Genomic DNA, 23,313 nt, shown 5'->3' with positions numbered 1-23,313 from the left:
AAAGAAAACAACTACACGTTCAGAAAAAACTGAAAAGAAAAAAAAAAAATTCATATATTCAAACTTAGACACACATTCAGAAAAAAAAAAAACCAACTAGGTAAGCACAATATAGTTGATCCGTATACACATGCATATTCTAGCAGGCCTATGTGTAGTTCTGTTTTTTTCTTTTTTATTTTTTTAATAAGAAATAACTTGTGGAATTATGCAGTTCATCTTCTCTCAGCATGGGAAAATGGGAAGAACACCCATATCCGCTAACATCATTTAGCTCAAATTCGTAGCCATATGCTTGCAGATCTTTAAGTCTATTGAATATCTGTTATAAAATGATTACTCATGCAATGGGTTCGAAAAAGCATACTGAGGATGCCACACATAAGTTATAAGCAATGATTGACTTATATTATGAAAATCAAGAACCCCCATCGATGACCCTCGCTGGTTCTAATGTTGGTTGTACGACAAATGATACAACCACAATGGGTAGTTCAAAACAAGTACTCAGTCCACTAGTTGCCAAAGGGAAAGACAGACCCCCATATATGAGGAGAGCATCCAGGATGGAGAAAGACATTCGAAAAGTTAAAAAAAAAGACAAAAAAAACACCAGCAAACCGTAAACGTAAACAGGTGCACATTAATCAATTTAAAATATACATGTTCAGGCCTATTATTTTGTTAATGCAAACACTTACAAATGACCAATGCAACTTGTTTATTAGAGAGATGGAGGAGATACACCAGTGTCGGACACGTGCAGAAATTTATTTGGTCCATCAGAGATAGATATGTCCAATGTTAACTACGTGCAAGTATATTATTTTTGTTATAGGATCATTTGAATTGCTATATTTATTTTTATGTTTGTTATTTATTACCAGCATGTTCAAGACAGCTCAGCTAACATCATTTGTGGAACTCAGCTCTAAGAAACATTGATTGTGAGTCAAGAAAGTGTAATATTTTTGCACTTTTCAGATTAATAGTAATTGATGTAATATTTCTACACTAATATTTGCATATTAATCATTTAAGATGCAATTTGAGTTTGATGGATCACAACCAGTGCAGTTTGGGTTTGATGGATCACAACTGGTTCAATTGTGGTTGGAAGGCCCAGAGAACTAATTTACGATCCAAAGTTGCATGTATAGTTTAGATATGACCAAATGAACTAAAGGCCAATGCCTCGAACTTTATTTTTGCTGTTTTTTCTTTTTATGTTTAAATTGGATATGGGGATGGTGCTCAGGTCTATGATTTTGTCAACTTTGGTGAACTTTATTGCATATATAGTTTAGATATGATGTTTAAATTAGGAACACAAGACTTCCTGTACATAAAGATGCAGAAGTCCCATTGACAGTTTTTTGAAGATGATTGAATAGAAAGCTCATCTCTTCACTCTTTATCGTCATGACAGGATAAGCATAGAGAGATGTTAGTGTAATCCAGTGAAAAAAGCCAACTCGATATCCCAAAAGGAAATGATAATATTGTTATGCACAGCTCTTATTTCTTGCTTCCCAAGCTTCTATATATTGTGCTCGATCGATGAGACGAGAAGTTAAGAACTTCGGACCTGGTGAATTCAATATTACAAATATTTGAGAGTTGGGATCTCAAACATAGAGTTCTCCAATCGTTTGGAGAAAGAATGACAGTATAACCACTCATTTTGCACAAAATTTAATCAACACCTAGCAATGGGGAACTATCTTTTGTAGCAGCTATGACTTTATATATGAATTTTTATTTGGGGGTAAATATGATGACTTTAACATTGCAAAGACCTAAAAGACAAAAAATGATGACTATCAAAAGTTGAAAGATCAGAAAAAGATAGATTCTTTGAGATCCATGGTGTTAGTTACCATTGGGAATGCATTCATCGAAGCACAGACTTGTTGCATTTGAGGATTACCATAAAAAACCGAAAGGGCTTTAAAATTGAACTTGTAAATGTTATACTCGATCGTGTGACAGAGTCTATATCAGCCAGCATCTATATCAACCTCTTCCATGTATATGGGATTGGGAACCCATTCCACACTACCATGTAAAATAAATTCTGAGTAGACTAAGTGAGTAACTTCTAACACTAATCCGAAATCACTTATGTACTACCAAGTAAGTAACATGCTACGACAAATGCAAAAGTCCAATACATCCAGAGTAGTGTGTGTAAACGTTTTATTTCAGCTTCGCGTACAACAAGCACTAGCTCCTAGTTCAGATTCTCCTCATTTCTATTGGATAGCACCATCTCTCTCGTCTCGATCTCATCCGCTCTCTTACGGAGATCAATCTTGCTCTTTTCGATATCATCGAGTATCTTCTCCAGCTCTTTCTTAGTTCTTAACAGTTCATTGTGAGTTTCTCGAAGATTAGACTTTCTGTATTGATCCCCCCTACCCATTTGAAATACTTGTAGTATGGTAATCCCTAATCATTTTAAATATATTTTGGAAATATGTTAGATGCACATAATATTGCAAATTTTATTAAACATGAATGTAATTACCTTTGTGTTGTACTTTGGACACTCTAAGAAGGATCGTCCTGGATTTTTTGTAGTAGATGAGTATCTCAGTTGGATGTGCAGTTTTGTCACCTTATTACAAGTAACGTTTTTCAATAGTATTTGGGTACAGTGCATTTTCATGAAACTTATAGATTATGATAAACTTGAATAGGAATACAAATGAAGTCAGATATTATTTGTGCCTGGTTACAGGCCAGCATCAAGACCCCAATGGAATTTAAAAGTGCAACTTTGAAAATAATAATGAAAGCAAATTGCAACAAGTTAGGTTCTTCCTGATCTTTGATTTGGGTCCTGCCATTTCTATTATCTGAGATGGCGTTGAGTTTTCTTATAGTTGTATAATTCATCGAAGGACCAAGTCTTACATAAAATCAATGTTTAATATTTTATGAAATCTGTGATGAATTTTAATGTGCACTGTGTATATTGTTCACCGATACTTTAAAGTCTTAAAAAAGGCTGATTGACTAATGATATCTTCATACTCTAACAAAACCGTTAAAGCAAAACAAAGAGGAACCCTAATGGTTTCCAGAAATTCGAAATCAGTTAATAGTGGAAAGCACTCTGTTTATGCACTCTGTTTATGCACAGGAAGTCAGATCATCTTTGCGTGAAATTGCTAAGCATGCAAACGCCTTGTTGTTCACAGAGAAGCTGTCGATCTTTTCTTGTGTTATTTAATCTCATTTACGTTAAGTTGACTTTTTTTTTTGTGAGTTGACTTCAAAACATTGCATAATTTTATGATTTATCTCAGAAGTTGTCAGTGTTGATTGCCTTAGCCATCTATAATATATGATATATATATATATATATATATAAAATATTGTCTACATATAACACCTTCCCCTTTGTGCGTCCCCAATTCCCCTCTTACACAGTCTACAGGTGTTCGGAGCAAAGGAAAAGGTTTGAAGATGATCAAGTTCAAGGAAACTGATCTAGCTAGTGTTGTGTCGTTTTTTTTTTTTACCCCAAACTGCCAGTGTTCTCGATTATCATGTGTCGCCCACCTTACTAGTCCTCGAATATCATTGCCTGCCATGGGTTAGTTACCATCATAATAATGTCTACGCAGTGAAATGAGCTATAGTTCGGTAGTTCCTGCATAGAGTTGTGGACGTAACGTTAAAATGCAAAACTACGTCCTCCTGCATGGAATCTGAAAACTCACCAAGTTTTTAGAAAGTATTTGCATTGGCTTCTTGTCAATGCGCTCCCCAACCATTCAGTCGGTATCAAAGGTCCCTAATTGGCTATCAAGAATCGAAGTGTCATCATCTGATGGGAAATGGGAAAGAGTACTTTTCCACTATCGTGAAATGAAGAACTCCGGCGTTAGCATAGCTGACCCTTCGATTTTCCCTTCCATTCTTAAAGCATGTTCATTCCTCTCCTTTAGACGTGGAAAGTCCATCCATGCAGGTCTGATCAAGCAGGGCTTTGAATGGTTCACTTCGGTTGGCAACTCCACCTTGGATTTCTACCTGAAATGTGGAGACCTGGGTTCTTCATTGGGCGTGTTTAACCGCCTGAGGAGCAGAGATTCAGTTTCTTGGAACATAATGGTACATGGGTTTTTAGTTCAGGGATCTTTACAAGAAGGGTTGCAGTGGTTTTTGAATGCAAGGGTTGCTGGGTTTGAGCCTAATACTTCCACCTTGGTGCTTGTTATACAGGCTTGTCAAAGACTTAGAGCTAAACTTGAGATAATGAAAGTACATGGGTACATAATTCAGGCTGGATTTCTGACCATTGGTTCAGTTCAGAACTCAATGTTGAGTGCGTATGCGGAGGATGACATGGAGAGTGCGCAGAGAATGTTTGACGAAATGTGTGACAAAGATGTTATCTCTTGGAGCGTGATGATTGGTGGTTATGTTAGAAGTGAGGAAGCTGAGATTGGCTTGCAGGTATTTTTGGAGATGGTATCTGAGGTTGGCATTGAGCTTGACGGTATGGTTATGGTGAGTGTCCTTAAAGCCTGCACTAGTTTGGGGGACTGGATTATGGGAACTGTGATTCACGGGTTAGTGATCAGTAGAGGTTTTGGGTTTGATCTTTATATTGGGAATTCTTTAATCGATATGTATTCAAAGTGTTATGATGCTGATTCTGCCTTCAAAGTCTTCAATGAGATATCTCAGAGAAACAACGTCTCATGGAATTCTATTTTGTCTGGATTTGTCCTAAATAAGAAGCATTTGGAAGCTCTATCGCTGGTTTATTCGATGGTGAAGGAAGGAATCGAGGCAGATGAGGTGACTCTTGTCAATATTCTTCAGGCATGCAAGTTTTTTGTGCAACCATTTCTGTGCAAGTCCGTCCACTGTGTAATAATGCGGCGGGGATATGAATCAAATGAACTGGTCCTAAATTCTCTAATTGATGCTTATGCAAAATGCAATCTTGTTGAGCTGGCGTGGGAACTTTTTGATGGGATGGAGAGAAGAGACGTGGTTTCTTGGAGTACCATGATTGCGGGGTTCAACTATTGTGGCAGAACTGATGAAGCAATAGCTGTTTTCCATCAGATGACCCTTGCACAAGAGAAGCTCAATGTTGTTACCATCATCAATCTTCTCGAGGCCTGTTCAACTTCAGCTGAACTGAGAAGGTCGAGGTGGGCTCATGGAATCTCAATTCGAAGTGGCTTGAACGCACAAGTGGCAGTTGGGACTGCAATTGTCGAGATGTACTCAAAGTGCGGTGCGATAGAAGACTCAAGGAAGGCCTTTGAACAAATTTCTGAAAGGAATGTTGTTTCATGGAGCGCCATGATAGCGGCATGTGGCATGAATGGTTTTGCTCGTGAAGCCTTAGCTTTGCTCACTGAAATGAAACAAGAGGGAGTGGAGCCAAATGCTGTGACAGCTCTTTCGGTGCTATCTGCTTGTAGTCATGGCGGGTTAGTTGAAGAGGGGCTCTCTTTCTTCAGTTCGATGGTTCAAGATCACGGGGTTGAGCCTGGGTTGGAACATTATTCATGCATGGTCGACATGTTGGGTCGGGCAGGAAAACTTGATATTGCAATGGATTTAATCAGCAAGATTCCTGAAGGTTTTGAGGCTGGTGCAAGTGTTTGGGGGGCACTTTTGAGTGCTTGTCGAAGCCATGGGAACAGTGAGCTTGGTGCGGGAGCTATCTCCCATCTTCTTGAGCTGGAGCCATTGAATTCCTCAGGTTATTTGCTTGCATCGAACATGTTTGCATCAAATGGATTATGGATGAATGCGGCGAGGATGAGAAGGTTGGTGAAGGAGAGAGAGGTGAGGGTTGTTGCTGGTTACAGCTTGGTGCATGTTAACAACAGGGCATGTAAATTTTTAGCTGGGGAAAGGTACCACCCACAAGCCGGTGAAATACGTAGTTTAGTTGACCATCTGCATTGTTGTATGAAGATTGATGAGAATTTACCAATCATTGAATGCTGCAGTTAAGGTCTAACAAAGAATTAAGGGCTATTGTCTTCAATGAAGGCTATGCATTAATAAAATTATATTGCACTGCCCTCTTGAAAAAAGAAAAGAAAAGAAAGGTGTGCAACTTGAATTAAAAAGGAAGGAACAAGTAAATAGTCGAACTTGAATTGAGCAATATCATGTGTCAATAATAATCTCTGCATTCCATTGATACTGACCAAAGAAACACATCCGGTTTGATGTCAAGGGTAAAAGAAGGTGGTGCTGAATTTAGTTGTTGAGGCGACATCAATTTCTCACGCAAGTGCGACGTATCATTCATAGATTCTTTTGGTAACGCATGCAAGGAAAGTCATTGCCAAATGTGTTTTGGGTCGATGCTTGTTGTGAAGGCGACGATGGAATTGGTAAGCAGCACAGTACCATTTAGGCGTTCCGAATTGTGTTTATTAAGGCGACTAGTACGTTAAGGCATCAGTTTTCACTTTTGGAAAAGCTACAAGTCGTCTGCGGTACACACTCTAATATACTATACAAAATACAAATACTTCAATCAGAAGATTTAGAACAGCAACGGTGCGTTTGGAGATAACATTAATGTTGCTTGTCGGTTTCTCATTAATCTGCATTAAAAACGGAGCTTGTTCTCTGTGCGTTTGGACTATCCGTCACTCATTTTCTTCAACACGAAAGCACCCGCAAACTCAGTAAAGCAGTGCTAGTAACCCACCAAAATCTCATTTCCCATTTGCTCTTTCCACCTCTTTTAGTTTGCTTCTCATGAATTGAACCGTACGAGGACCACCGTTCTGGTTTTCTCAGAAACAACACGATTTGAAAAAAATATATAACAAAAAGAAAAGAGTCATGGTCTCATCTTCAGGTTTGCTTGTTGTTATCGCTCTATTCCGGGTAAGAAATCTTTCTTTTTTCATTCTTTTTTTATTTATCATTTATGTTTTGGTTATGTTTAATTTTCACGAAGAAAAGAATCTGTCTTTTGGATTTCAAGGTGAGATCTTGAGTTCTTTGAGGTTTGATGGGTTCGCGTTGTCAAACATGAAGTGTTGAATAAAGGATTGGTTCATTGATTTTTGTTTTGAAATTTTTGGTCATCTGTGGTGGGATAGCGAAACTCTGTTTTACGTTCTTGTTTGTTAATTTCGCTAAGAAAAGTGGTTATCTAGGGATATCTAGTTGATCGGAAACTCTACAAAATATTTGTTAGTGTGGGTGTATTTGGAGAAAAAAATGAGAATCCATCTGTGTGCTTGGATTGTGGGTAATAGTTGAACATGTAGCTTTGCTTCATGACTTCAAACATATTCATTTTTTTTGGTGCTGCTGAAAAAGTTATTATACATACATGCCGTAGCTTTGCTTCTTCCTTATAAAAAAGTTACCTACATGCTATAGTTGGCCAAAGTTGCGCGCTTTATGCTTGTAATTCAGTGAGTAATTCTTGTTCTTGTAGGTGATTGTTTTCACTTCTTTGCTGAGTGCTGAGAAGACTGATTCAGGGATTCTTTTGGTCTCAGACGTAAAGTCTGGGTAAGGCAACTTTGCTCCGCCTAACTTATGCAAATGGAACTCACCTATTAAAAAAAATATGCAAATGGTTTTCAGTTTTGCATTATTGAATGACATTTTTTTTAAGATGAATGTATTTGGCCCGTTATCTTCTTTATTGATATATTCTCGATTGCTCACTGAGCAAGGTGTTTATTAATTTCTGTGTAACTTCCAAGTTTTCCCACTTCTCTTTCTTTTACACTAGGATTAAGATGGCTCTGGTTTGGTGGTCAGGGAAAGGCATGCTAGAGAATACTGTGCAATGTATGATATATGTGGCGAACGCAGTGATGGGAAAGTTTTGAACTGTCCTTATGGCTCCCCATCTGTTAAGGTATATGATTCCTATCTAGTCTGTTAGACGCCAACACGTGCATCAGGAGTGAAAAATCTCTCTTCCTCTGTTTTCTTTGAAAGTAATTCAACAATATGAATGCACTGTTTTGGTGGGTGTCATAACTCATTATATGCTTTGCAGCCGGATGATTTACTTTCTTCCAAGATTCAAAGCTTGTGTCCAACAATAAGTGGAAATGTTTGTTGTACAGAGGCTCAGTTTGATACATTGAGGGCACAAGTTCAACAGGTAAGACTTCACCACACATACCCATTTACACAAACACACACGCACAGATATATATATATTTATGAAAATAACTTAATTATTAACATTCATTTTAGTTAATTTGTAATTAAAATGACTTTATCCCTTATAATCAATGGCCAACCTGCACTCTTATCTGCTTATTATACGGGAGTGGAAGTTGCATATACTTTTAACTATTGCAAGATATAGGTTAAATTGATCTATCTCATAATATGGCTATCATATAAGGCCGTTTTGTAAATGGATGTATATCTCTTAGATTGAGTTTCTTGCTTGTGCTTTAGGGATGGTCAATCTGTTTGCTTCACTTTTTACCTCTTAGATTTAAAGGTTTTACTTTTTATGCTGTCCTCCTAAAGTTAAATTTCTTAGTTCATCAATTTCTATTTTAAAATAGATAACGCGGTCCAATATATCTGTCTAAAACTTGTGTTATTTAATTTACTTTTTTAGTGTTATTCTTGAAGCTGAGAATGCTTGTTGATTTTTTTTGCTTGTTGACAAGGAAAATCTGGTCATTTTGAGAGCATTAAAATCTGGAAAGTTTATTTCTGTTCCTACATGGATAATTTTGAGCGAAAGAAACAGTCAAATCTTTTGAAGGGGCTGAACACGTGAACTTTCATTGATTTGTTCAAATCTTTATTTTTGCTGCATGATTCGATGTCTGCGCTTCCCCTTCTTTTGTGGAATTTGTTGGTCTTTTAATTCAGGTTGTAGGTAAATTAACTTTTTTTTTTTGAACTCACACTAACTTTTATTAGGTAAATTTCTGGCTGGATCTTTAGGAGTTCTTTAGCATTCTTATCTATTTATTAAAATAATATTTACTTATCAAAGAAGGTTATTCTTGAAGGAATTTCAGTTAGGCTTGCTTGTCCAAGATCATTGTACCTTTTTCTATATAAACCTGCGTTACAAGTAATTTGTGCACCTGGTAGTTGTAATGTATGCTTCTTTGCAGGCAATACCATTTCTTGTGGGCTGTCCAGCATGCTTGAGGAACTTTTTGAATCTTTTCTGTGAGCTTTCATGTTCTCCAGATCAGAGTCTATTCATCAATGTTACTTCTACCTCTGAGGTCAGGAATACTGATAAATGCTATCCTGAGCTTTAGATTTACTAATTGTAGGAAACTTTTATTTTTCCCATAAAATGCTTTCGAACATATTTTATTCTTACATGCCTTAAAAATTCCTTCAAATAGTTGCATTTTGTTGTGATGTTTCGAGCATTATACATGGTTTGATGGATTCCCACCCTCCCCGAACCCCAATACCTCTTTGCAAACAACAATCACCTATATAAAAAATAATGGAATGCCTACCGCTCATAAATTCATTAGCATTTTCCATGCAAGTTCAGTGTGAGACCAGATTTATATTTAATTATGATCGTAGCGCCACCTTTTGATTTTTGGCAAATCACATCCTTCATAGATGCCATGCAAGTAGACCATGCTGTCCTATGACTCACTAATGCAGGCTGGTGTCAAGCTATCCTGTAATTGTGATGGTTGCCTTTCATAATTTGATATAGTCTTTTTTTATATGTATAATTTGATATTTTTTTTTATAGTCTTTATGGAACTTCCATGCATATCATTCTCATGGTTCATCACTATTTTGCTTCAGGTTAAAGGTAACATGACGGTTGATGGCATTGATTTTTTTGTAACTGATACCTTTGGTGAAGGGCTTTATGACTCCTGCAAGGATGTAAAGTTTGGCACAATGAACACACGGGCCATAGACTTTATTGGTGCTGGTGCTAAAAATTTTAAAGGTGAGATACTTGGGCATGTTTGGTTTCAATATTTTTGAAAACATTTAGAGAATTTTTGAGATTTGTTGTTCATTGGGTTTTGTGCAAGGAGACGGAGGAAATTTTGAATATTTTTTTTTTGAAATATATTTTGTATTGGGGTTTGTGAAAGTGGATGGTAGAGTTGAAAAGCTGTTTGAATTTAATTTTTTAAATGTGGTTTTTGTTTGATTTTTGTGTATGAGTAATGATTGGATGACGAGTTGAAATAGTGTATTTTTTGAGATTTTAAGATGTTTGGTTGATTTGAAATTTTTTTTATAGAAATTTTATAAGTGGAGGTTTGGATAGTGAGTTGAGATGAGATGAGATGAGTTAAGATGAAAGTTGAATAAAATATTGTTATAATATTATTTTGTTAATATTATTATTGTTTTGAGATTTGAAAAAGTTGAATTGTTTATTATATTTTGTATGAGAATTTGGGAAAGTTGTAATGATTAAATGAGATAAGTTGAGATGAGTTGGGGGGGACTTTTGTATCCAAACCGGACCTAAAACTTTTGAAATAATCCCCTAACCAAACAGGGCATAGGATTTGGAGGGTTTATCAGCATGCAATGAACAGAGTCGCAATCTGATTGTTTTTGGCTGTTATATGTTATTTTTAATCCCTATTAGATACAATGAGTTTGCGATGATATTTGTTTAGACATAGTTGGGTTGGGCTATTATTAATCAGTAAGGGTGATTACCTAACTTCATCTGGCCTGTTGTCCTGAGGCAGAGTCGCAGAGTATAGACCTATGGGTTAGGGGTACAATTAATTTAAAAGACTAATCCATAACTATGGGTTTTTTAACTACTTTGTGTGAGGGGTCATGTGTGGGGTTTCAACTATTGCTTTAAACTGGGGATATTAATCTGTAACAAGCCTTGTTTTTATTTATTTATTTTGCTGTTTAAGGTTACAAAATTATGAAAATGGTATACTTGATAATCTACCCACCTGTGTGGACCATCCGGATCTTGTGCAGTTACTTCAACAATTGTAGGGAACCCGAGTCCATTTACATATAGATAAAGCATCAAGAACTCAGCCCATGACTACCCAACTATATATATATTTTTTTATAAAAAAAATCTTAATACCAACTTCATTATCAAACTTAAAGAAAACCTTTGCATCCTTTTTACTTGAATAAGGTGTCCATTAGGGAGCTCCAATTTTCCATTTTTGTATGTATGCTTGAAACTGAATTCAAGTTGCTGCTGCTTATCTTATGGCCAAGTGATGTGTACAAATTAGAGTGTGCATCTCTGTTGCACTTTGTTATTATTTACTTGCTCCAGTTTTAATGCATTTATTTGCAATGATTTTTGCCAGAATGGTTTGCATTTATTGGTCAGAAAGCAGCCCCTGGTTTTCCTGGTTCACCTTATGCCATTAATTTTAAGTCAAGTGTTCCTGAATTGTCTGCTATGGAGATAATGAATGTGTCTGTATTAGCATGTGGTGACACTTCACTGGGTTGCTCTTGTGGTGATTGCCCTTTATCACCCGCGTGCTCCAGTTCAGAACCTCCTTCTCCACATAAAAAAGATCCCTGCTCGTTTAGAATTGGATCGCTTAAGGTAGATGCAATAAAGATTGGTTCATTTTCTTTAACTTTTTTGTTTCTCTCTTTCTATTTGTACATAGGACGTTGAGATTTTGTATTTTTAATGACTAAATAATGAACGAAGTACCAATTTACCGATCAAGAAAAAAGAAGAAGAATGAAGTACCAATTTTGATGATTAAATAATGAATGAAGCACCCAACTCATAGGTAATGAATTTTATGCAAATGCAGCCTTCTAATGCATTGCATCAACTTGATTTGATGATGCTTGCAGGTCACCTGTGTTGAACTTTCTTTAGTGATCCTGTATATCATTTTAGTCTCTGCTTTTCTTGGATGGGGTTTGTTTAATCAGACGAGAGAAAGGAGGAGGCATGCACCAACAACGGAACCATTGTTGAATGTTGCAGATGATGGTGAAATTAATATTGTTGACCTACAGAAGAATGGGAAGCTTGCTCCAAAGGTAGATTTTAATAACTATTTCTGTATATCTTATGATGCAATGATTTTATGATCTCCTTTCTATTTGCATTGCTTTTATGTTCAGTATTATATTTTATGTAGTGTTTCAGCTTCACCAAGCATGCACCTTGAAAAAGGAATCCGTTACCTGACATCTGTCAGTTAAGATTAAGGCCTAAGTGAATGGAGAAAAGGGTTATTCTAGTTGCAGCGGAATTGACCTTGATGTGTGATTACATTCCTTTTAGCAATCATATTTAGGATTCTTTGATTCAACTTGTGATTTTATTCTTTACATTGCGTAATACAACATGATCATCAGGTGCAAGGGATGGTCTCTCAAGCGTCACATGATGTGCAAATTTCTGTTATTCAAGGGTATATGTCGAGCTTTTACAGGTCAGCAGCTCTACCATTCTCTAGCATATGTAGTCTGTATTCTGTGGTCAGAAGCTCTACTATTGCTTATAGCATGAATAATAAGACCACTAAATCATTTTTTCTGTCGTTTCCAGGAGATATGGAATTTGGGTTGCTAGAAATCCTACTCTTGTGCTCTGTTCCTCATTGGCAGTTGTTCTTCTGCTTTGCTTAGGTCTAATGCGTTTCAGGGTGGAGACCCAGCCAGAGAAGGTATCTTATTGTCATCTCAATTATTCCATAGAACACAGAAGGGATGCTTATTTGTGACTCCAACTCTTTTGAATCTGGGGTCTATTTAATGTGTGTTTCGATTGGTTAATTAGGATAAAATATAGCCTCTAGCATAAAAGCCTCAAGTCTTCATTTCTTGGGAGATGTAGAAGAAGTTTTAAGTCCAATACTTGAGATTGTAGGTGTAGGGGCATTTCTACGCTTACTATGTTTCTAGTCTATGTTCTGCATGTTGTCAGGGGCCTGTTCCATGATCTTTTTCTTACAATCAACTGTATATTCATTTGAGCTTGGCCTTGCTCTAGTCTCTTTAGAGATTGTTGCTTCCCTAAGATTTCAGCAATGGACCATTTACCTGTGTAAGTATCCACAGTGTTGGTCCTTACTAACTAGGCTGCTTTATATGCTTACCACCAATATATTGTAGGATTATCATTAGTCATGACATGAACGTTTGCTTATGAATTACTGATAATTATCCAGAAGAACACGAGGATGGTGTATTTGCAAATATTAGTAAGTAGGGAGCTATCCATTTATGTTTGGTCAGTCTTATGGGTCTATACCCTGGGACTTTGTGATCATATTGATGGCATGCATGCTTTAGTGCCCCAGAGAAATAAATCTTGGTTGAGCTTATGTTTGCCAATGATGGTTCTATTCTTATAACATGAAGATTTAAGAACCAAGTTTCTTAGTTGTCGTTTTAGCTGATGATTTATTTTCAGAATTTTGTCAGGATTGAACTTTTTGTGTGTAATTCTTATAAAAAAAAAAACTTTTTGTGTGTAATTTTGAACAAAAGTTTCTGCACACTGCAGTTGTGGGTTGGCCCTGGAAGTAAGGCAGCAGAAGAGAAACAATTTTTCGACAGTCACCTTGCCCCCTTTTACAGAATTGAACAGGTCTTAGCATTTCGTGCTTACTTTCTTTAACCATGACCTATTGCTATTTCTTATGAGATACTTGCTAATGTGTATTCTTTCTCATTTATTTTAAACAGAAAGAAAATCTTCTTTACCCAATTCTCATTTATGTATTTTTTTTTATCGATAAACAAAATTTTATTGAGAATAAAGTAGACAAAGGCCCGTGTATACGGGATATATACTAGAGCGTCGCTTATATATGCGAGTTTAGCGATACAAGGAAGTCATGAAAAGACATTCCATTAAAATCATTTACAATCGACCAATGGAGCAAGGTATTGAAAAATAAACTTCTGAGCGCTTCCATTGACCGCTCTCGATCTTCAACACTTCTTGCATTCCTCTCCCTCCAAATACATCACCATAGACAAATTGGTACCATCTTCCTCACTTTTACGATCTGAGGGTTACTCCGGATGCCTCGCCAAGAAGCTAGGAGGTCGATTATCCTTTTTGGCATCACCCAAGCTAGTCCCACCTGAGCAAAGAAATCATTCCACAGGGTTGTTGCAATCTCACAATGAATTAATAGATGATCTATGGATTCTCCTCTCATTTTGCACATACAACACCAATCCATGAGTATGATGTGGCGTTTTCATAGATTGTCTGTTGTGAGTATCTTCCCTAATGAGGCTGTCCACACAAAGAAATTTGCCTTCATGGGTGCTTTTGTCTTCCAAATACTCTTCCATGGGAATGGTGTTGTATTATGCATGATCATGGCATGATAGTAGGAGCAAATTGTGAACTTCCCTTTCTTAGAAGGGTGCCAAAAGATCGTCTTTAGCTCCCCTCTTTATACGGGTAGATCACACTAGATCATAGAACTCCGAGAAAGCGTCAACTTCCCAATCTTGTGCGTCTCTAAAAAATGTAATGTTCCATTGGGGAGTACCATTAGAAATAATTAAGAGGTCTACCATTAGAAATAATTAAGAGGTCTGCAATTGAGGCTTCTTTCATTCGTGCTAAGCCATAGAATTCTGGGTAAGCTTCCTTGAGTGTTCTATCGCTACACCATACATCATGCCAAAATTTGATTTTGGACCCATCACCTACCTCAAAACGGATATTTATTGAATATTTGTTCCATCCTCTTCTTATGTGTTTCCATAAACCAACCCCATATGTCCCATTTACCTCATTTGAACACCATCCTCCCCATGGTTCACCATACTTCGATTCTATAACGACTCTCCATAATGCTCCCTTTTTTTTTTGATAAGTTAAAACTTTATTAAGCACAATGTAATAGACGGAGCCCGAGTATACATGAAGTATACACAAGAAACAACTAATTACATTCTAAAACTTAGAAAAACGAAGACAAGAACTCGTTTACAGCCCCACCCTTGAGTACAATAGCAGAGAACCAGCTAAGTAGAGTGCTTATAAAAAACTTCCAAAATGCATCTCTATTGCGTCCCCGATCATTAAAGCACCTCTCATTTCTCTCCAACCAAATACACCACATAATATACAAAGGCATCATTTTCCATGCAGCTGCCACTTGGGAACAAACATGCATTTGAAAGTTGGTCCAGCTTGTTAGGAAATCGATCATTGCTTCTGGCATAACCCAGCACAGTCCAACCCTTCCAAACACACCATCCCACAGCACTTTAGCCATTTCACAATGAAGTAGTAGATGGTTCACTGATTCCGCTTCTTTTTTGCACATAAAACACCAATCCAAAACAATCATTCCGCGCTTCCTCAAGTTATCTATAGTCTGAATATTCCCTATTGCTGCTGTCCATACAAAAAAAGCCACCCTTGACGGAACATGAGCCTTCCAAATCCTCTTCCAAAGAAAGTCAATATGGTGCTGATTTAGTAACACCTTATAAAATGACCGAACTGTAAATTTTTTAGAGGCTGTTTGTCTCCAACATAGTTGGTCCCTGCCCTGTCTTCTTATCTCCACTGAATACAACTGTCTAAAAAAATCAGTAACCTCCTCTACTTCCCAATCCTGGGCAGATCTGGAGAAGCCTACATCCCAAAGCATCCCTCCATGGGAAAAACCCATCACCTCGGAAACTGAAGCTTGCTTATTAGTCGCCAATCTGAAAACAACTGGAAATGCTCGAGACAATTCAATATCCCCACACCAAACATCAGACCAAAATCTGATTTTTGAACCATCACCAACCGAGAAGTTTACTTGTTTCAGGAAGCGACCCCAACCTTTCCTAATAAACTTCCATAGACTCACTCCATACGAATCCCTGCACTCCTTGGTACACCATCCTCCCCAATCACTACCATACTTACGATCAATCACCCCTCTCCACAATGCTTCCTCTTCCCCATGGTATCTCCATAGCCACTTCCCCAACAACGCCTTATTAAAACTACATAGACTATGAATATCCAGACCTCCATCAGCAATCGGGCAACAAATTTTTTTCCAACTCACTAAGGGAGTTTTAGTCTCCTCTCCCAGGCCTCCCCATAAAAAATCTCTATACAATTTTTCAATACGGTTGGCCACACCAATTGGTAAAGGGAATAAAGAAAGGAAGTAGGTAGGGATATTAGAGGTTCACTTTTAATCCCGAGATAGCTTGAAAACATAGTAGGACAGCCCTCAAAATTTGAATTTGTTCCCCAACAGCCTCACAAAAAATGAGGGTATCATCAGCAAAAAGCAAGTGTGATATAGTAGAAGGGCCACTATAATTAGTTCCCACTGAAAAACCTGAGATAAATCCTGCTCCTACCACTGCCTCCACTATGCGACTCAAGGCTTCCATAACAATATAAAATAAGAAGGGAGATAAGGGATCCCCCTGCCTCAAACCTCTAGAACTCGGAAAATACCCACAAGGCTGCCCATTAACAAGTACAGAAAAGCGGACAGTTGAAATGCAGTGACTTATCCAGCCACACCACTTATCTCCAAAACCGCATCTTCCAAGCATATACAAAAGAAAATTCCAGGTTTACATGATCATATGCTTTTTTCATGTCCAGCTTACAAAGGACCCCCGGAGCCCCTTCCCACATGCGGCTATCTACACATTCATTTGCAATCAACACCGAATCTATAATTTGTCGTCCTTACAAATGCATTTTGAGATTTAGAAATGATCTTCCCCATCACTTTGCTTATTCTATTTGCTAACACCTTTGAAATAATCTTATAGACACTACTTACCAAACTAATTGGGCGAAACTCCTTCAACTCCGAAGCACCCACTCTCTTTGGAATCAAGGCAATAAAAGTGGCACTCAAACTCTTCTCAAACTTTTGAAACTCATAAAATTCATGAAAAGCCTTCATCAAATCGTTCCGCACAATCTCCCAACAATCCTGAAAAAATGCCATAGAAAAGCCATCCGGCCTGGGAGCTTTGTCTCTCCTCATCCACACACCACCCGATGCACCTCAAGCTCTTCGAACGGCCTTTCCAGCCAACTTGTTGAAGAAGCATCCACCGCTGCGAAGTTCAATCCATCTATCTTAGGTCTCCAATCTTCCGTCTCACTAAGGAGGGAACTAAAATACTGCACAACATGCTCTTGGATCTCGGCAGGTAAGGTAAGCAGATTATTTTCAGTTCTTAACATCTCAATAGCATTGTTACGTCTATGAGAATTGGCCATTTTGTGGAAGAAGCTAGTACACTTATCATCCTCTTTAAGCCAAAGAACTCTCGACTTTTGCCTCCATGATATTTCTTCCCTCAAAAGAACCCTCTCAAGTTCTATTTTTACTTCGTTCATCCTAGACAAGCTCTCCTCGCTATCCCCATCAGCTTCCAAGGATTGAAGCTCTTCTCAAAGGGCTTTTTTCTGCTGCTCAACATTCCCAAAAATCTCCTTATTCCATATCTTCAAATCAGTTTTTAAAGCCTTGAGTTTACTAGCCAAAACAAAACTAGGAGTCCCCTCAAACTGGTACGACAGCCACCAACTTTTTACCTTATCAACGAAGCCCTCCACTTCTAGCCGCATATTCTTGAACTTAAAGTACCGTTTGCCCTCATGAATACCCCCACACTCAAGAATAATGGGGAAATGGTCCGATCCTATCCTTGGAAAACGTTTTTGGCACAACTTCGGATAATGAGCTTCCCATGACGATGATACTAAAAATCTGTCCAATCTAGAACTACCTCTAGAATTGGACCACGTATACTCACTCCCCACCAACGGCAAATCCAGCAGTTCCAAGTCAAAAATCAGCTGTGAGAAAACCTCCATTGCTGTAGTTATTGATAAAAGACCCACCCGCTCACTTGGGAATCGAACTATATTGAAATCCACATATGCACCAAGGAAGATCCCACATAGAATACAACCCTGATACTTCATCCCACAACAAGTGCCTATCCCGATCCCTATTGGGACCATAGACACTTGCTAATGCCCACGACCACCCATCTTCCACGTTCCTTAATACACATGCCACCGAGTAATTTCCAATGCACTATTCTACCATCTCGACAACTCTACTATCCCACATGACTAGTACTCCACCAGAAGCACCAGAAGAGGCTAAATAAGTCTAGCCTACAAACGAACCTCTCCACAAGCTACTAATAACATTCCTGTCAATACTTTCCAATTTTGTTTCTTGGAGGCATACAACATCGATCTTCCAACTATGTATAATGGACCTAATGCGAAGGCGTTTATTGACATTATTGATCCCCCTTACAGTCCAAGACATAATTTTATGCTTCATTAACTGATATAGCTTCCCTCCCCTTAGATCTATTCCTCCCCGAAGTGCCCTCCTTATTGTCATAATTAATAGAACAATGTAATCTTCTCAACTCCTGCTTCTTTTTCACAGATGACTGCTCGGCTGTGGATCGACCAGCTTCAATAGCAACTAAAAGTGCCCTCAATTGTTCTTCATAACCTTTATAAAAGAGACCCACACAGTTTTGAATTTTCTCCACTTGTTTAAAAACCCAATCTGAGGTTTCCTCCGACACAATCTGAAGATGAGTCATCTGTAATGGAGATGAACTATCCATCTCCTCCTCATAAACAGCTACTTCGAGCTCTGGATCCGAGACCATCCTATCCTGCTCTTCCATTTCAGACCGTACAAACTCAACCTGCTTGCTTCCTTCTAAATTTAAGAATTGTGACAATAAACAATTACCCCCTTCCACCATAGAGGTCAGAACCTCATTTTGTCCCTCAGCAGCCTCGACAATTTCCCCTGCCTCCCTTGTGTGGGTGACCACAGAGGTCAGAACCTCATTTTGTCCCTCAGCAACCTCGACAATTTCCCCTGCCTCCCTTTCCAGAACATGGTGGACCAACATAAGCTCACCCGAAGCTTCCATTGTGCCTATCGACTCTTTCTGTACCATTGGTGGAAGCATCTGTGCTAATATCGGCTCCGTTACATTGTCTCGGGACTGAGCCGAAACTGTCTTGCCTTTGCTCACGAGAAAATCACCTTTACTCCTCATGATTGACGTCGGGATCTCCTTATCTACTACATTTGACCAAGTCTGTGCAAGAGCCGAGACGTTTGTTTTTGATCTTACGGAAAAACTGCCTGAGTTCACCCCTCCATGATTCACGGACCCTGCTGCCAGCGGCTGTTCTTCCATCGAAGCTTCGAGGACCTTTGACGTCACTGTCTGAGGCTTCGCCGGCGACGGTGGCACTGACCCACCCACCTCTGAGTCTGCCCCGACCTGCGACTTCTTCCTCCATGCTAAACCTTTCAGCTGGTTGGGCTCGGATCCGATATTCTGTTTGGACTGGGCCTTACCTTTAGGTCCCCTTTCCTGGCCCACACCCAAAGCCTCAATCCCCTTCTTCATAAGATCAGGCTCTGGTCCACTCCCCAGGCCTAAATTCGACCCCATAACTTCTTTACCCAAAACGCACCGTATCCCTTTGACTTTAACGGCCATCTCTTCCAAAGCAACCTGCATATCCTGCAAATCCTTCAAAATACTTACGTCATTTTGCTTAGACGCGCCTCTGCCATCACCCTCCCAACTCCTACCAAAACAGGAACTTCACCTACTCTATTCAGGTCTGTCGAAGCAAAATTTCTCCCTTCTCGAGGTGTCTGCACAACCTCCATGTACGACCGAGCCAATGGGAGTGCCACTGTCGACGAAGGTGGTAGACCTCTCCCCTGAGCACATTTGTTACCCACCTCCCTCACGACCACTGCAAGCTTCCTCCACCCCATTCCATCATTTTCCCCAGGGATAAAGATAAAACTCCGGCGCCCCCCTCCACTATACTCCACTAGGGCCAAGAAACTGCCCCGGGAGTTGGAGCCCTTCTGCGCGATGTATCCCCTGTTACCATCCTTGTAAGCAGAGTAGTACACCTTTCTTCCATGCTTAGAACATTCCTCCAAAGCCCTTAAGACCCAGCGTGTTGTGTCCCAACCCAACCTCAAAGTTTGCGATCCTTTCCAACCCCTCTCCGTGATAAGCACTTCACGCCCCTCCGTCCATATATCAAACACCTTTGATTCTTTGATTCAATTGCTAAATTTCTCATGGAGGACATTCTTCCAATGATGCAACAGACACCCCACTGTCAAGAGCCCACAACCACCATGTACTACGTGAACTTTAAACAACATAAAATATAATGAAGTTACCCTTAATCTCTTCTCAAGCTGCAAACGCCATGTCAGTTCTTCCACGTGCTTTTCTAGTTTGTCTTTTGCTTCTTTAAGGGCCCCCAGTTTCTCTTGAAGCCTGAATAGATTTACAGAAATGGTTACCTACCACCTAAATTTTATTCCTCATAGACAATGTATGATGTAATACATCGTACTGGAGAAAAAGAAGCAGATTGTGGTATCTCCATAGCCATTTGCCAAGCAAGACTTTGTTAAAAGATAGCAAGTGTCAGATTCCCAATCCTTCTTTTGGGATAGGGGAGCATGCCATGGCCCATTTTACCTGGTGGAATTTAAATTCCTCATTCATTCTCCCCAAAAAAAAAAAAAAAGAAATCCTGTTGAAGTTTCTCCATGCATAGAGCCACCTTTGTGGGAAGCAGAAATAGTGAGAGGAAATAGGTTGGCAAGTTGGATAGGGTACTTTTGATTAAAGTGACCCTACCACCTTTGGATAGATATATCATCTTCCAATTAGCTAGTTTTTGCTCCATTTTTTCTAGTACTTCATCTCAAATAGATTTTGTTTTGAACGGGGCACCCAAATGAAGATCCAAATATTTCATCGGCAGTTGGGATATCTTGCATTCCAAATTGTTAGCAATACTCTCCACATTCGGAATGTTCCCCACTGAGACTACTTCTGATTTAGTCAAGTTCTTATTCAACTCTGAAACAGCTTCAAAGCATAAAAGGAGTGCCCTCAAAGCTCTGGTTTGACCATGACTAGGGCCAATTTGTGTATTTTGCCAATTTGTTTTTGGAAAAACGGCTATTTTGGTTCCTGAAATTTACAAAAATTCCATTTTGGTTCCTAACATTTAAAACATGGCTTTTATCAAGTTCATGATATATTTAAATAATGTGGAAATTACACCTTTTGCCCACAAACTACTTCCTATTTTCGCTTCACCCTACACCACAAAATGGTTCGACTTGCACACTAAACTTCCAATAGGTTTCATTCATCTTAATTCTCTCATATTACCCGAGCGTGCAAATTGAAAAATATAGGTATTTTAGGATTCAAATTGAAACCTTTTGTAGTTTAGGGGACAGATAAAAATAGGTGGTAGTTTGTGGGTGCAAATGTAGTTACCTTTCAAATACTTCAAGGGCTTGATCGTGAATTTTGGATGTTTATAACCAAATTGGGACTTTCTGTAAACTTTTTGCACCGTCTTTTGGTGGATACCTAGTGAGAGTCTGAATTACAAGGACGTAGGGCCAGTTTAGGATTACTGTCGGTAATATAGCTTTTAATTGTAGAGCTTTGGTCTATAGAGCTTTTGTTAAAAAGTTCTACAATTGAAAAACTGTTTGCTGTTTAGTAAAGATGTCTAAAGTACTTTTGTCACGGTTGTTATCAGCATCTCCCGTAATCTCTGTAGGAGCTATTCAACAAAAGCTTCAGTTTGGGGCTTTTTTAAAAAGTGGGGTTTTGGCCTTTTTTTAATGATTAAAGCACTTTTTATAAATTTACCAAACATACAATTTTTCTTCAGAAGAGCTTTTAACTTCTAAAAGTACTTTTCAAGCTCAAACTTAAAGCCCAAACAGGTACATAGTAAATAGAAAATAGCATTATAGTTAACTAGTGAATTTTGACTTGACTTGAGTTTCTTGTGTGGACCATGAATATTCTTCCCCTTGCAATATAAATGGATGTGTCTTGTTGTTATTTTCTTTGAATACTTGACATGCAGTTGGTGTTTGATAGTATGTGTATGTTTCAGCTCATAATAGCGACGATGCCTGATCCACAACATGGCAAGTTGCCTAGCATTGTGACGGAGGATAATATTCAGTTACTCTTTGAAGTTCAAAAGAAGGTAAATGATTTGGTTCTACTTTTCAATGAGAATCTATATTTGTGTAACTTGAGTTGATTTATATTGCATTGTCCCATTGTCCCCAAAACCAAAACAAAAAGAAAAGGTTCTTATCTGTTTTATACAGTGTAGACGATAACCTCTTTGTTCATTGCTTTATTTTGATAGGTTGATGGAATCTCTGCCAACTATTCAGGTTCAGTGGTGTCTCTAAGTGACATTTGCTTGAAACCTCTTGGCCAGGATTGTGCCACTCAAAGTATTTTGCAGGTTTTCTCATGTTCTCTTTGCATGTATAGTGTTTTGTGTGTGGAATGCCTATGTATATATGTAACCCCTAGGAGTTGACTTGTGGTAAAGGCCTTGGTCTTGGTGGTATGCTCCCTCCAAGGTCCAAGGTTCGAATCCCATTGGGTGCAACCAATCTCAAGGGGCCATTGGACTGGGGATTTTCCCATTGAATTACCTGAGGTGCATTTGTGAAAAACTCCTTGTCGAGGGCCTGTGCACTATCGGGATTAGTCTGCCAATAAGAAAAAATATATATGTCCATGATACATTTTGGTTTCTTTTCATTTTTCCCTGAGATATTGACTTTGTAATATGTGTTTTAAGTAGATATGGCCACCTGTATACTTGGGCTATGCCTAATTATGAGGATCAATAAATTTTCTTACCTATCTCCAAAAAAAAAAAAAAAAAGTAGATATGGCCAATTCATATTGTTTACTTTTCAACCATTACTTTTTTTTTCCTCTCATTTTGCTTACCTTTTTTTTTTTTTTTTTTTCCCTGATAGTATTATAAAATGGATCCTGATAACTACGACAGTTTTGGTGGAGTACAACATGTGGAGTATTGCTTTCAGGTAACATAGCTACCTTTGTTTTATAATTATATCACATAAATATTTGAGATTCTAAAAGCTTTTTGTCTGTTGACGCTGGATTTATTTGAGTGGTTACATGTTCTGTCAGGGAACTGTAAGTTTTTACTTTTTGGGATGGGAACTAAATGGCCCATGTCTTTGGAAATCATTGACTAATGACGTGGCCTTATGTTGGACTGGATTTGTGAGGAAGATAGGAAGAAATAAGATGAAGAATAAGAGAGCAATGTGGGATCAAATTGTCAGCCTGACCCGTATTAATTTTTAAGAGGAAAGTTTTGCATATATGGAATTAGGGCTGCAAATGAACAGAGCAGCTCGAGCTCGGCTCGTGTATACTCAGTTCGAACTCGGTTCATTTAATAAA

General features: G+C 38.4%; 2 protein-coding genes across 2 annotated transcripts in view; both read left to right on the top strand.

The window, feature by feature from the left end:
- Nucleotides 1–3,546: 3,546 nt before the first annotated feature.
- LOC108997303 (pentatricopeptide repeat-containing protein At2g17210) lies at nucleotides 3,547–6,109 on the top strand. Its single transcript, XM_018973510.2, has one exon. The coding sequence runs from the start codon at nucleotides 3,769–3,771 to the stop codon at nucleotides 5,995–5,997; it is 2,229 nt and encodes a 742-aa protein (XP_018829055.1). The 5' UTR covers nucleotides 3,547–3,768; the 3' UTR covers nucleotides 5,998–6,109.
- A 527-nt stretch (nucleotides 6,110–6,636) lies between these two features.
- LOC108997405 (NPC intracellular cholesterol transporter 1-like) overlaps nucleotides 6,637–23,313 on the top strand; it is a 47,502-nt gene continuing 30,825 nt past the window's right edge. The window contains exons 1-14 of the mRNA XM_018973655.2: nucleotides 6,637–6,891; nucleotides 7,454–7,530; nucleotides 7,786–7,885; nucleotides 8,030–8,137; nucleotides 9,123–9,239; nucleotides 9,793–9,943; nucleotides 11,310–11,557; nucleotides 11,821–12,012; nucleotides 12,334–12,410; nucleotides 12,527–12,644; nucleotides 13,487–13,570; nucleotides 21,962–22,057; nucleotides 22,226–22,327; nucleotides 22,857–22,925. Coding sequence (XP_018829200.1) covers nucleotides 6,847–6,891; nucleotides 7,454–7,530; nucleotides 7,786–7,885; nucleotides 8,030–8,137; nucleotides 9,123–9,239; nucleotides 9,793–9,943; nucleotides 11,310–11,557; nucleotides 11,821–12,012; nucleotides 12,334–12,410; nucleotides 12,527–12,644; nucleotides 13,487–13,570; nucleotides 21,962–22,057; nucleotides 22,226–22,327; nucleotides 22,857–22,925 — 1,584 coding nt within the window. The 5' untranslated portion in view covers nucleotides 6,637–6,846. The remainder of the gene's footprint in view (nucleotides 6,892–7,453; nucleotides 7,531–7,785; nucleotides 7,886–8,029; nucleotides 8,138–9,122; nucleotides 9,240–9,792; nucleotides 9,944–11,309; nucleotides 11,558–11,820; nucleotides 12,013–12,333; nucleotides 12,411–12,526; nucleotides 12,645–13,486; nucleotides 13,571–21,961; nucleotides 22,058–22,225; nucleotides 22,328–22,856; nucleotides 22,926–23,313) is intronic.

Source organism: Juglans regia, chromosome 13, assembly GCF_001411555.2.
Source record: "Juglans regia cultivar Chandler chromosome 13, Walnut 2.0, whole genome shotgun sequence".
Lineage (NCBI taxonomy): Eukaryota > Viridiplantae > Streptophyta > Magnoliopsida > Fagales > Juglandaceae > Juglans > Juglans regia.
This window is presented reverse-complemented; position numbering and strand designations above follow the sequence as displayed.